Source organism: Aulostomus chinensis, chromosome 7, assembly GCF_037954235.1.
Source record: "Aulostomus chinensis isolate RoL2024-O1b breed Wild chromosome 7, RoL_Achi_v1.0, whole genome shotgun sequence".
NCBI lineage: Eukaryota > Metazoa > Chordata > Actinopteri > Syngnathiformes > Aulostomidae > Aulostomus > Aulostomus chinensis.
Genome location: NC_141326.1, coordinates 14,613,245 through 14,628,328, shown reverse-complemented (window position 1 = coordinate 14,628,328; position 15,084 = coordinate 14,613,245). Strand labels below are relative to the sequence as shown.

Sequence of the window (15,084 nt, the reverse complement as noted above, 5' to 3'; positions counted from 1 at the left end):
ATACATGAAGTGTTGACAATACACTTTCTCAACTCAGTAGATGTCTGTCCAGCCATACTGATATTTTAGGTTTTAATTATGTCAGCAACTTTTAAACAAAGAGGAAGGCAAAAGCATTGTATATGAATATTAAAGTACACGGTTCAAAGTCTGTGTGTTAGCGAGATGTTTTTGCAATAAAACCTCGACTACACACCACCTGAACACAAAGCCTGTTTAGTTTGGATCGTTTTATTATAATGCAGAAAAGTGAAACTGCAGCACACATTCCTGCAGAATGACCTCATGCTATGTTTCTTTCAATTATTTATGCTGATCAAGTCTTTCTCTATGTTTAGCGTTAACCAGCAGGTGACGGCCTGGCAAGGTGAATTAATTATTATCATCATGTCAGTGCCAGCAATGGAAAATGCCCTTTAATTTAAATGTTTTACTGACACCAGGCTAATTAAGTCAACGTTCAACGGAGCTAGTAGCAGTGAGCTAAAATATAATTGTTGCGGCTGAGCTAACGTCAAACGTGTTTGCTAGCCTCGACGTTAACTTTCACATTACTGTGTGACTGACAGATTTAGACCATTTCTCAAATTGTCATACGTTTTTAGCGTAAATTTTGAGCAGAATGGCAAACCGAAGGGTATTTTTGCTGCTGAACCTCTGTGGCATCAGACAGATACGCGAGGATACGCATGACAGGAGAAAGTGACATTCAGCTCGTCGGGTAGTTCCCTAAATTGCACCAAATAAACACGTTCCAGAAGACTCGAGGCACGTGCGTGTGATTCCAGTCTCAGTCTGCGATTCTTTCATCTGTCTTTCTGCGAGAGTGATTTGTGTTTGTGGAGTTTCAAACTCATGTTCTGGACAAAGCAGCTTCAACAATCATCTAATTAAATTAATCATCTCAAGTGTATATAAATATTTGAAATATAGCAGCTTGACATCTCACTTCATCTGAATTGCTTCACCCCTACTCTCATCTGACACTTGAGCTGCGATCTCTGCTGTCTAAAGATGAGTATATCCCCGGCTCCGTTCTGTCCTCCTGCTACCACTGCGTGTATGGAATTAACCTCAACATCCCGCCACGCTGACAATCTCGGTGTGCTTGCAACGCTGTGACATTCGAGGACTCGTGGGAAATGTTTTTCATCAAAAGGACACAAATCTGCTGGACACTAAAGTAATTTGGGGAAATTTTTTTTTTTTTTTTTTTTTTGCTTTTCTTGTCAAAAAGAAGAGTGAACATGATGTACTGTTGAGAAAGGTCATGTTCCAAGCCTGGCTTAGTTATTTACATTTTACTCTGAACCATGTTTTCTCTCTTGTGGAACACAACCCCGGGAGTTTAGGTGTCACTTCAGCTCTATGAACTCTAGTAACCACGGTTACACTGAGCGGTGAAGTGCTTCTGCTCATGGTTCCTGTAATGAAATATGTAAAACAAGGGAGAGAGATTATAATTCTAGACTGGAGTATCAGAGCCAATAGGGAGATTCTAAAAACAAAGTATAAGGTTTTTGAAACTAAAGTCATAATTTTATGAAAATGAAAGCATCATTTTAAGAGAAAAAGTCATCATTTTTTGAGAATAATCTCATAATTTTAGTCTGTTATTTTAGAACGGAGATATTGGGAGAGCAGTCACGAGACAGCAGCACTGCCACTGCCAACCTCACCTGGTCCGTCAACGCCACCACCGTGACCAAGAAGGCACAACAACGCCTCCACTTCTTGCTGAGATTAAAGGGAGCCGGCCTGCCCTCAACCATCCTCACCACATTCTACACAGGCACTGTTGACAGTATCCCGACCAGCGTTATCATGGTGGGGTTCAGGAGCTGCAGGGCAGCAGAGCGACACACCCTGGAACGCACGGTGAGGGACAGCTGAGAGGATCTTCAGCATCCCCACCACCACTGTACAGGACATTTTCCAAAGACGCTTTGCATGCAGAGCCTCTGGGAGGGGTCTTTTGATCATTAAAGACCCCTCCCTCCCCTCCCCACCCCTCCCTTAACCTGTTCACCCCCCTGCCATCAGGCGAACGACTCCGCAGCATCAGAAGCAGCAAGGCCAGATTCTGCAACAGCTTCTTCCCCCAAGCCATCGAAATCCTAAAGTCTCTGAAGCTGAAGATCACATGAAACCTTGACTGACTCCCACCGCCAACACCATGAACACCCACTGCACCTTCACTCAGTAGTATTTTATACTGCGTAGAAAATTCTCTCGGATCGCATTCAATGGCATATGTGTGTCATGTGTGTTTTTATGTGTGTATTTTTATGTAAAATTTGGTTCTTTTCTTTTCTCCATTTTTCTCCTTATTTTATTTTTACTTTACGCCAGAAAAATGCCAGAAAAACAGAGCTGAGAGGAAAGAAATTTCGTTCCCATGTACACTGTGGAAATGACAACAAAGGATCTTGAATCTTGACTCTTTTGGCACATCGGCACCACATTATCATCGGTGCAAGAAAAACAGACTGTAGCACGGCACCAGAGACGAGTTGCCAAGGAAGCTGCCTGGTTAATTTACTTACACTATAAGTAGCGTAAAATTAACAATTCTTGTAAAATCACAACTGTATACTCATTACAAATTTTCTTCTTGTGAAAGTATTACTTTGTTCTCGAATTCTTTTTCAGACAATGACTGCATAATGGAATATTTTATTTCTATGCATACATAAAGATGGAACGTCTAGAAAAAGCACCCTCGTACGAATTAGGAGCCGAGCGAAGAAGCAGAAATGCCTTCGGTAGGACCGAGTGAAGCGGACAAGTGAAGCGGACAAGTTGTGAGCGAAGTGTCATTTTTCGGTCACCATAACAGCAAAAAAAATGATTGACATGAAAATCCCTAAACAACTCATCGACAGCATTCAGCCTGATATGAAGTGAGAGATTAGTGAGCTGCAAACAGTGATTGCGTGAGTGCAGGCAGGAGTCTCACTGGTTCACTCTTGGTTGAGAAGCGCACGCCGGCTGTATTTGTACTTATGTACTTGTGTGTGTTTTTGCTCTCCATAGGTTTCAGTACTTCCACCTTCATCCGATAACTAGGACACTCCAGTTTTGATTGTTACAGCGAAAAAAATGTCAATATCATCACGAATGTGACACGGCACAAACAGCAGACCCCCGATGCTCCAGGTGTCCTTTGCAGGCTTAAAGATTAAAGTGGAAATCATTAGGATTTCAGCCAAATTTTCACAGGCGGCAACTTTGGTCATAAGGTGTAATATCAAGCGACTTTTGTGGACCTCATCGGCGTTCATTCAAACTAAACAGTGTCATCCTGCGGTGAATCAAACAATGGAGGATGAGATGAGCATAGCTTCTGGCACATTCCAGAGCGCATGCATCAGAGCTGATACGGTTCACCGCTACACAGAAATCCAAGCTAGCAGGAGATTTCTGGATCATCTGGCAATGTTGGTACAAGGCTGGAGCAGCAGGGGGTGGAGACTGTGAGCGCTGACCGCCCGTCATTGGAAACCGAGAGCAGCCATGGTACGCAAATTGTTTACGTGTTTGTTGAGTTTATTTCAATCATTGACAAAAGAAAAAACAATATAATATAAATAGAAAAAATCCTGCTAGCATGCTAACGATCTCATCTGAGTGCAGCTAGAATCTTGTTGAGTGGAAAAGTGGAGAGAAAAACTTAAGCAACATTATCTGTCACTTGCTCCAGTAGGTCATGGCAGTGAGTGAGCGTGCGTGAAAATCCAGAGCCCTGGAACTGGATCAGCTAAATGGAATGCCGCCAACCTTAATGTCAGTACTTCCACCTGCTTTTTTTTCCTATCCTGTTCTTTTTTCTTTTTGCCTTTTCCCTAATTTTTCTCCCCAATTTTACTTGGCCAATTCCTCCAAGCTGCCCCAGGCGTCACGCTGTCTCCCGCCGCGCCATGCCTCCTCCATTGCATGTTGTCGACCGCATTGTTTCAACTGACGGTGAGGAGTTTCACCAGGAGCACCTAACGTGCCACCAGTTCTCTTCTCCCTGAAGATGCCCCAACTGACCAGAGGAGGCGCTAGTGCATCGACCAGGACACATCTTCATTCAGCTTCCCACCTGCAGACACAGCAAATTGTGTCCGTATGAACAAAACCAACCACCTGCCCTTTTGGTGAGCAACATAAGAAGCAAACCAGGTTATTTTCCTTTTTTGACGTGTCACGACGGAGACTCACACATCTTACGTCTTAATGGAATGTGCTGACGTGCCAAAATACTGCTGCGAACAGCAAAAACCTTCGTGGTTTTTGAGCTTGAGCAGCATTTTACAGATAAATATTGTACCGAAAAAAATCAGCAGCAGCACATGAATAAAATACAGACGCATGAAGGAGCAAGTTGGACGGCTGGGAAATAACTGCAGACTTTGCAACAACGGTCGAACGAAGTAGCCGCACAGCTTCCAAAGATGAGTAGTTTAAGTCCAAATGAGACTCAACTTATACGAAAATCAGGTGCATATCTCAAAAATGATCTGATTCAACTGGGCTTAAAAGTGTTGTTGAAACAAACAGAAAAGTCCTTTGTTGTACTCTTGAATACTATTGATTTCTTCAGAGCTCCTTTCATAGTAATGAAGCGTTTAAAATGCTTTTCCACTTGCCAGGTGAAGCGAGGGAACATGCAGCCAAGGTCAGCAGGGATTAAACCTGTTGGTCAGGAAAAAAAAAAAAAGAGAGCAGATGCAATATTGATTAAGCACTGATGTTGTATTGACAGGAGGGCGGAGAAGAGGCTCGCTGATGTGAGCCACGGCCGTAATGATCAAAGGCTTCCTTAAGCTCTGGGTCCGAATCTCTGCTCACTTATTAGAGTTGGGATCTAACTTGCCTTCTCTGTTGTCTGTTAGTTCTGTCTGATGTCATATCCATCCTATCCTCATTCACTACATCAGCGCCGCACAAAGGATTTTCACAAGCTTAATAAAATGGGTTCAGGATCCCGAAGACGATTTAAACTGTTGCTTGACAGAAATAAACCATAACTGGATACGACTTTTTTTTTTTTTAAAAAGGTAGCAAATTAGAAAAAAAAAAATCAAAGCTGGCAAAAAAGATGTTTGTGTATTTACTTGAGAAAAATATCACCTCAAGCGATATGTTAAATTTTAGCCATACTTCAACTGTCTCCACGGCAACTGTCTCTCTCCTTCGCTGACCACTGATACAAATGTCAAACTTTGAGAGGTTTGCATGTCTAAAATTGAGGTACAACACAGTCATGACATTTGTTTCACAATTTTAAAACTTTTTTTTATGTAAAGGCAGTGACAAATATCCCAGGGGTTAGCGTTTTAGAACCTTTAATGCTTTCAAACTGGAGGTTAAAATGATGGTGCGTTTAGCAGCACCAGAGCCAGATATTTCCCATCACAGAAAACAAACAAGTGCTAAAAATAGAGTAAATACTTTGACCTTAAATGGGGTGAACTAAAAGCATCTTTCCCAACCAGTGTCATTTACTGGTGACAAAACACACTCGGAGCTCGAAGCTATAAAGACGATAACTCGCCATACCTGCTAACCAGGAATGTGCCTGACAATCTTAATCGTCAACAATCATTCTCTCCCATGCAGTCCTGCCCTTCTTTTCATTTTGGACGTATTGTAAACATCCTTTTTCTGACACCAAAAATCTTTATGTGGTGTACAGCAGTATGAGATACAAGATGTGTGCTCTCTAGCGCCACCTAGTTGGGCCAAGGAAGTGATATTTACACCGCACTGCACACATTAGCATGCTCCATGACGCAAAATACAAATATTATCACGATTCACCTCCATCTTGCCCTCTTGTTCCACTTCCAAATTATTGGTTTATTATTATCGGTCCCTTCTCAAGGCGAGGGTGCGATAAGCTTGACAGTCAAAAGAAGGCGTGAGCCTCTGGTGCAGTAATAACACAAAGGAAATCAATGTGCGGCTTCAATGTTGATATTGTTGCCACCGCAAACACATCATGGTCCATCACAATGTTTCCCTGTGGACATGGCGGTTGGCTGGTTGGTCGACATCAGCCAGAGACTCAATGAATTGCAGAGCTTTTACTGTGCTGTGGTGAGATGAACATTAGCCTTCATCTCTTAGCCCATAAATGATGAAAACAACACACACACACACGCGCGCACACACACAAACACTCCTGCATTATCATTCATTTGTCTTGGATGTGACATTCTGTTCTCCCTTGTCGCACTGATATTGAGTCTCTCTTCGCCCCCCCCCCCCCCCGCCCCCCTCATCCCCCTTTGTCTCTGATTCACAGACGCAAGGCCAAGCACCCCAGGGCAAAGTTGGGGGGGGGGGGCGGCGGCACACCTGCGGCTGCCTGATGGTCAGCCATATCAATCAATTTAAGAATGAAACGTGTTTGTCATGGAGCCCCCCCCCCCCCCCACACACACACACACACATACATACGATGACACAATGTTACTGTAATTACATAAGTATTGTTTCTCTAGCTGCAGAAAGAAGTGCCTGTGTGGGATCATTAATTTCAGCGCTCCTCAGTTGTCAGATAAATATGCGCATTGGTTTTTGGAGGTCTGTATCAACGTGATTGGACATTTACCTTAAATGTGTCAACCTGTACATGGCCAGACCAACATACTAAGACGTTGCAGGGTGGAAATGAATTGCTGAGCTCCTGGACTTCTCCTGGCCTCTAACTGTTAGTGAAATATGAGCAGTTTTCATAAGAGAGAATAATACCTGAGTCACTGTGCGCTAACAGAAACAAACACATCGATGAGATGATAAAGGCTGTAAAATGGTTTACATGGATAACAATATTCTGATATCAATATGATTAAGACTACAGTCTGAAAAAGATGCTGCCATATAATCGGTGTGTTCTAATGATAACAATTTCAAGCTGATGCAAATGACTTTCTCTGGCCAAGCGCTCTTTAACCAGCAAATGAACTTGCGTTCCACCTGCGCCAGCAGGTGCTTAAGTTTGTTAATGAGTCGTGGTCGGGCTCAATCATGGCGCGTTGCTATTTTGTAACACTACAGAACATTAGCACCATGAATTAAAAGAAGGCTGGTCTTTGGTCAGTGTGAAGTGCTATTTAAAGGTTGCATCAATATGATGAGCAGATGCGCAGCATTGCAATGTGGTTCTACTGATTCCTGAAAACATGGAAACGCTGGCCTCCACCTCCTCCCAGGCCTGCTTCGCCTCCGATGGCTTCAGTCGGTACCTGCTGCTCCCTTAACAGAAGACGTGCTCGCGCCTTCACCTGGTGCACGAGGAGGTCATTTCTTCAGGTGAAATGCATGCACCGCTGAAACAGCAACACCCCAAGTCCTGGCTTTGAAGAGAATGACAAGAGGCGCTCGGACTGGTACAGTAGGTGTGATGTCATGACTGAAACACACCGATGAATAATCAGGTGTCCTATGACGCCTTTTTGCGCCGAGGTTTGCACCCTGATGACTTGCCTCTAAATACCAAAGTGAGGCTGAACACGCCCCGAATGCACGGCGCACACGTAGCACCAACCACCGACCACCTGGCGTCAGAGATCAATCAAATAGGGCCCCATGGAGCATTCTGATTGAATTGTGTTGTCAACAAGTAAACATCTAAATCACACTAAATCCTACTGGAGTTTGTGCAGCATTTTGTGACACATACTTTGTCACACTTTAGACTGTAAGCAGGTGTAAGAATGGAGTAATCTACAAGAAGCACCTTTCAAATATTTTCTTCTTACCTCCACCAAAATAACTCACATTTTTTGTAGTATTTGTCTGTCAGCAGAACATCTGAGAGCTGCGTAGTAGAATAATTGAAAAGCTCATCGTCACTGCACCGCCTAGTGGTTACAGGAAGTAAGTATGATCATCCATCATCCATCCATTTTCTACCGCTTATCCTGTTAAGGGTTGTGTGGGGCTGGAGCCTATCCCAGCAGCCTTCAGGTGAGAGGCAGGGTTCACCCTGGACGGGTCACCAGTCCATCACAGGGCCAACACATAGAGACAGACAACCATTCACACTCACAGCCACACCTACGTGTGTGTGTACTAAAAAAAAAACACCAAAGGGTTAATCTTACAGTGCAAACAGCAGCTCAAACAACAGAACATGAGGATTCACATGTCACCACACTATCTCACACCTGCAGAGCTTCTCGGGGCTGGAGTGATACATCCTCACAGCTCCCAGTCCTGCCATATGTATGAGCTTGAAACCCGATGAAGTGTACACGTATGTGTGTTTAACGCCTTCAAAATCTCACCTCGGGTCGGTCAACCTGTTGCACCAGAGTGTACAGCCTCCCAAACAACCATTAAAATAAGACCTAGCCCCTCTCTCGAACAGATCAATTAAAAACTGAACTTTACAATCCTTATGGGGGGAGGATTTATGCAGAGCTGTTTAATTATACTATAAATGTGGGCACTGTAACGAATACTTACGTTAAAATTCTTCGAAACAGAAATAATCCAACACTGAGCATGTGCCTCCTATTCAACTGGAACCGCTGCCCCCTTCTCAGAACTGGGTGCTATCAAAGTTTGTTTCAGTACCAAGAGATTTAATTTAGAATTATATTAAGAAACCAGTCTCAGTCCAATGGCTTTGCTCTCACATGGCCATGCTTGGTGTAACAAATGTTATAAACTTGGTGTGATTAATCGCATGTTCATGTCTCTGTGCTGGCAGATTACAAATATCCTACAGCAGCAGGGCTGCTACCTGATAATGCTTTTGTGTGTATTTTGTGCATCCAGAGACACACAACTCATGATCAACAATGCCAGCGCGTGATTTTTGGAAGTCTTACTGTCTGTCTAATGTTGCTGTGTCTTACACTAGCAGCATATCAAACAGATCTCTTTAACTGACAGGATAATCAACTCTAGTTCCTCATTCCAGCATAGCCTAAGGGCTACATTAACTACATGTCAGGGGCTAAGCTAACAAGCATGGGTTAGCTAACTTAAGTTTTCTGGAGCAATTTATGTACTTGATCACCTCGCAATCAGTGACAGTACTTTGGTTTCTAGGGTGAAGTGACCCTTAAACAGAATTAGTTTTCGTTTCAGTTCTCATGTGAGGTGAGTGGGGCTCATTCACGAAATTCCTCTGAATTGTCTGTGTTGCATGGTCAATACGAGAGGGCTCCCACCATTTGTTCTCTGTTTGTTTTCCCCCAAGAAATCGATAAAAAGACGGACACACGATGGAAGATTTGAATTACCAACACAGCCTATAATGTGGGCCATTATGGATTAGTCTGTCTGAATAAAGAGACAACACATGCATGTCTGGTTATATCAAGCTCTGACAGCCTCATTGTTTATTTTGCAGTGCAGTGCATGCAAGCTGCACTTCTTCATACGTACGAAAAAACAAACAAAACCACTCAAAGAATTTGTTCACCGCGATGAGGTTTATGAAATGGTGGCAAATCTTGAAGAGAAAAGTTAGGAGATCATCATGAATTAAAGAATCTCATCATCTCAGGTAAAATTTTCACATAAATAAGTTACAAATTTCTTCTTAAAGACTATTGGATTTTTTTTTTTTTTTTTTAATCCCTCAATTGTCCTTTAAACAGGAAGCAGGGCAGCAAATATCCTCCCCTGCACAAAACCCCTCTGAGAGGAACCTTTGTGCTGGAGGTACAAGTGAAACAAAAGGTCATGCGAAGCAATCAGCGCAGAGGTCTTGATGAATGAAAAGGGGGCCTGACTTCACACAATAACATACAATCTTTAATGCATGACGGCGTTAAAGACGTGACATTTTGGTAACAGGGACCTTCATCAGTATCTCGAATGCTGAACTGTAACCAACCTTGACTGCACAATTTTTCCATAAAATACATTCAAGCTCTAAAATGGAATATTTTCCTCAAAGGAAAACACAAGACAGGAGGTCAGTCATGACCTCTGACCTCTCAGATGATACACTACTTCCCCCAATACGTCTAGATGGTGCGCAAGCCTCCAAAACTTAACAATGAGATCTTGCTTTTCTTCCTGCCTGCTGCGACCGATGACAGCAGCATCGTTTTAGCAACAACAAGCTAGCAGCTGACCACGCCCATGTGACCATCTCCCCAACATGCCCTCACCTTCGCTTAAATGTGCCATTTACATGTGGTGTTTAGTCACGATTGTTCAGACGGATTGAACCCTCAGCCCCGCTTTCCAACATGAGGGAGGACCTTCCTTGGCTTCATGCCATCTTCTGCCGACTTCCTTCCCTTCAAATGTGTTATCACCTCTCATTGATAGGAAAGCACATCAGAGTCGCTAGGCAATGTCGGCAAGGAAAAACAGCCGAGACACTGACGTCCAACTTGCAATTCTCCTGCTGTGAGCTGGTCAGGGCTTTGGTAATGAGAGCCTGGGGACCTGGCTGTGCCTACTTTGTGTGCGTGTGTAATCTTCCTCCAGGCTTTCACTGCTGCGTGTGTTTATGTATATGGAGTTGGAATGGAACCAGCTGTGTGGTTAAGAATTTGCTTGCTTGCTTGCATGCATGCATGCAAGCAAGCAAGCACGTGTGTGTGTGTGTGTGTGTGTTTGTGTGTGGTTTATACTTAAGGCTGGCGGCCAGGCAGGTTGAGCCACACACAGAAACATATTGTGTAGTGTGAGGTAAGCCGATGATAAGCATGAACCCTTGTCAACCTCCCTCCCTTGCTTCCTTCCCTGCCTCAACTTCCTCCCTCTCTCCCTCCCTCTAATCGTTCGCCTAATTGACTCAGCCAGATTTGGCAACAGGCTTATTAGCGTCATTTCACACAACAAGGAATGACCTATACAGGCGGTTCAGCAGTGACAGCCGAGAGAGAGCACCCTGCAATGGGATGCTCACTACATCCCACACACACACACACACACACACACACACACACACACACACACACCAAAAATAGCTCCCTCAATTGATCAAAAACTTCAACATGCAGTATCTATTGTTTCTGAAGCTGGGCAATTCAAAAGAAATTTTCTGTAAATAGGTGCCTGCTGTTTTCTGTTACACCCCCAACCAGCCCACAGACCCCTGAGCGCAACATCATGATTTACATGCAGGCTATCCTTTTATTTAGGTCCCAAACTGGGAAGAACTTCCCGTCACAGCAGCTGCCTGCAGGTAAACAAAGTGTGTGTGTGTGTGTGTGTGTGTGTGTTTGTGAGAGAGAGAGAGAGAGAGAGAGAGAGAGAGAGAGAGAGAGAGAGAGAGAGAGAGAGAGCATTAATTAATCCGTCACCCAGATTTCTGCCTGAGAGTGTGTGGATGTGCGTCCTTACCGCTGTGCGCGCTGAACCAGCGGGGTGCAATGTGCAGGGGCAAGGTGTCAGCCAGCGACCCCCTGGACCCCAGATAGAGCACCCCGTCCGTGTGGTGCCCTCCGCCCCCTGTGTTCTGGTAGCCGGTACCGTGAGAGGCGGCAGTGGTGCCCCCTGACCCCCCTCCGGCTCGATCCGAGTCCGTCCCTCTGGGGGTGTAGAAGTCGAAGGGCACGGCGGGGGTGTGATCGATGCCCATACCGGCCACGGAGCTCACCGAGCGGCTTCGCAGGCCCATGGTGCCGCTCGGCCGGTAGTGGCCAAAGTGGGCCGAGGGTGGCACCGCGCTGTCATCCGTAGAGACACCGGGAAAAGCACCCCGGGGCCGCCCCGCCGTGCTCTGCTTTCCCCCCATCCAAAGCGGGAGTCAAACGGGGGTTCTGGGTGGAATCAGGAGGGGGCCCGACTCGATCCGTAAAGGGTCGAGAGAGCCGAAACAGGCTGTCGCCCCCTCCCCTCGCTCCTGTCTGTCTCTCGGCCTGCCTGCCTGCCTGTCTGTCCGTGTGTCTCCGCAGGCTCGTCAGCTCTCTGCAGACGCAACAGCCCGTTTCCCTGCTGAGCGGAACATGAGCCAGCCCTGGCGTCTGGGTTCACCTCCACACAACCGGGGGGATGGCAGGCTGACACGCTGAATGACGCCGAGAGCCCAGAAAGACGAGCACGCCGCTCCCCTCGCTGTCCCAGGTGATTAAGACGGCTGTATCATTGCAGGCGGGACGCGGGCGCAGCAACACGTATCACAGCAGCGCCGCAATCTTCCCTCATCTGATCTCAGACATCGTGACAACTGTTGCTGTCCGACTGACAGCCTAAAAACAACCGTCTCTAGTCGTCGGCTGCCTCCTCTGTCTAGCTGGTCTACAACCGCCTTTTCCCGGAAATTGGGGTCACAGTGAAGCCGCTCCCCAGCGCTCAGATGGGCGCTCCGCTCCGCTTGCTCCGCCGCCGCCGCCGCTGCTGCTGCTGCTGCTACCGGCCAGACAATGGAGGCACTCAGTGCGCAAGCTCCGATCATAAATATAGAGAGGACAGGAGACAGTCCTGGCAGAGAAAAACACACTTTGTTCAAATTCCCATGTGAAGGGGAATGGGCTGGAGAATCATTTGTAGTGTTCCTCTCTGGAACATTTTGGTCTCTGGCCACATGCAGTGATTGGGGGGGGGGGGGGGGGGATAAATCTTTAACATCTTTAAGTGTTGCCGCCCAACACACATGGATGAGAGATTAGGCTTTTCATGCTCATCTTTAATCAATAAATAGGTTCAAATAGAAATGGATCTTTTCCAAAAATCCTGTTTGTCTTCTCTTTTTTCCTTCCATCACATGCGAGATGATGGGATCGCTGGTGTTTTATTTCAGGTTGTTTGGTGGACTGGTTTTTTGTTTGGTTTCTTCACAACAGTCAGTCTTGTACACTGCTGTTGGCCTTGTTACCCAATAAGGTAAACCCTGGTACTGCTCGAGATGTTAATCTGGCCTGCTATACTGACAGCAGGCCTACACAAGTCGTCGTCGTCGTCGTCGTCGTCCCCCCCCCCCATCGTTCTAATGCAAATATAGTATTGGATACGGAAGACAGTGCTAAGCGACTTATTTGCTATTTTATTGTTACAGCACAGCAGGGATGAAAATAAAACACCACCAGGAACACTTTTCCCCTTATCCTCCGCAATGTGTCTGTAAGACTAAAATGAGGGTTAAAATAAAAGTTTGATACTGTTTAAGAACACATTTTTGGACGAAAACAATTCATGACAGAAGCTTAATCTTTAAGAGACGCAGATCAGGGATGAACTTGCCAAGAAATAAAACGCAGCAGGTTGTGCGTTATCTTCTCCAAAAGAACCTATAACCTGAAATGTACAGGTCGGATACAAAGTTACTGTTCACAAACTGTGAGGTCAAATGCTAATTTCAATTGAATGCATCAATTATTCTGTGTCCATCCGTGTTGCTCAGTTGTCAGCTGTGGCAGCAGGAGCATTCCCAGGCCGATGGAAGCAGTCTTAACAGTGCTTTAGCTGTTGTAATGTGATCCTCATGACTGAGAAGCTGCATCAGTGCTTGTCCCCGTGAAGCTGAGGGGGCGCACTGCTGACGCCCCGTGGCGAAGCAGGGAATTGCATCTTCACTGTCATAAGTGTTTGTTTTTGTTTTTGTTTTTTTCAACTGATCTCAGTCTGAATTCTGCCTTCTCCCCCTTCGGTCCTGTTTAATAGGATGTGTAAGCAAACTGGCAGACACCAACAGAAAGAGACAAACCTGTCCGTCCTCCAAAGCACAAGCCATGATGTCTTCTAGACACCCAGCTATATTTCCCTTCTCCAGGTTTGTGATTGCTTAAGCCACTTAAACATCAACTCTAATAAGTAGGGATACACCATAACGGGGGAGGATATTGGTTGTTTCTTCAATAAATCTGTGTCTGTATCACATTATTAGGAAACACTCAATTAATTTTCACTGTTATGCTGACGACACACTGCTGTACTTATCAATGCATCCACATGAAATAAATCAGCTGACTAAACTGGAGGCCTGTCTAAAGGAGATAAAAACTTGGATGACCCATAATTTCCTTCTATTATACTCTGATAAAACTGAAGTCATTGTCCTGGGCCCAAAACATCTTAGAGACACCCTATCTAATGAGATAGGTACCCTGGAAGGCATTACCTTGGCCCCCAGCACAACTGTAAGGAACCTGGGAGTTCTTTTTGATCAGGATCTGTCCTTTAACTTCCACATTAAGCAAATTTCTAGGACTGCTTTCTTCAGACACATCCTGTCTCAAAAGGATGCAGAAAAACTAGTCCATGCCTTTGTCCCTTCCAGGCTGGATTACTGCTACTCCCTCCTGTCAGGCTGCACCAGAAGGTCCCTAAAGACTCTCCAGCTGGTCCAGAGCGCTGCTGCCCACGTGTTGACCAGAACTGGTAGAAGAGACCATGTCTCTCCTGTACTGGTTTCTCTGCATTGCCTCCCTGTCAAATTTAGAATAGAATTCAAAATTCTCCTTCTAAGATACAAAGTCCTCAACAGTCAGGCTCCTTCATACCTGACAGAGCTCATAGTCCTCTGTTATCCAGCTAGAACCCTTGGCTCCCAGGATGCAGGGTTACTGGAGGTTCCTAGAGTTTCTAAAAGTAGAATGGGAGCCAGAGCCTTCAGCTATCAGGCTCCCCTCCTGTGGAACCGTCTCCCAGTTTCAGTCTGGGATGCAGACACCCTCTCGACCTTGAAGAGCAGACTTAAGACCTTCCTTTTTGATCAAGCTTACAGTTAGGTCTGGCTTAGGCTGGCCCTCAGATATGCTGCTATAAGCTTAGACTGCTGAGGGATCTCCCATGATGCACTGGGCTTCTCTCTCCTCCTCTCTTTCCTCTCTGTCCTCCCGTATGTGTCATACATAAATCATACTCATATGTGTTAATAACTCGTCTTCTTCTCCGGAGCCTTCAGGCTCCACTTATCCCAGATACCGGGTGCTGCTGGAGGAGGCTGCAGACCTGAAGAGGCTCAAGCTGCCCCCCTCAGCTCCACCTGCTCACGTCCCCGTCTGTCCACCAGTCTCTTCTCTTTATCTCTGTCCCACTCTTTCCTTCTGTATATCTGTTCTCCTCCATTATCTGTCTTTGTCTCTGTCCCGCTCTCCTGCTGTCTTTCCCCCCAACTGGTCAAAGCAGAAGGCCATCTCCGCTGATCCTGGATCTGCTCCACGTTCCTGCCTG

At 45.5% G+C, this 15,084-nt stretch overlaps 1 protein-coding gene across 1 annotated transcript in view; it reads right to left on the bottom strand.

Annotated features, from left to right (window-relative positions):
- The window catches only part of znrf1 (zinc and ring finger 1), a 49,423-nt gene extending 36,961 nt beyond the window's left edge, over positions 1-12,462 (bottom strand). Inside the window, exon 1 of the mRNA XM_086208643.1 lies at positions 11,314-12,462. Coding sequence (XP_086064769.1) covers positions 11,314-11,707 — 394 coding nt within the window. The 5' untranslated portion in view covers positions 11,708-12,462. The remainder of the gene's footprint in view (positions 1-11,313) is intronic.
- Positions 12,463-15,084: the final 2,622 nt, after the last annotated feature.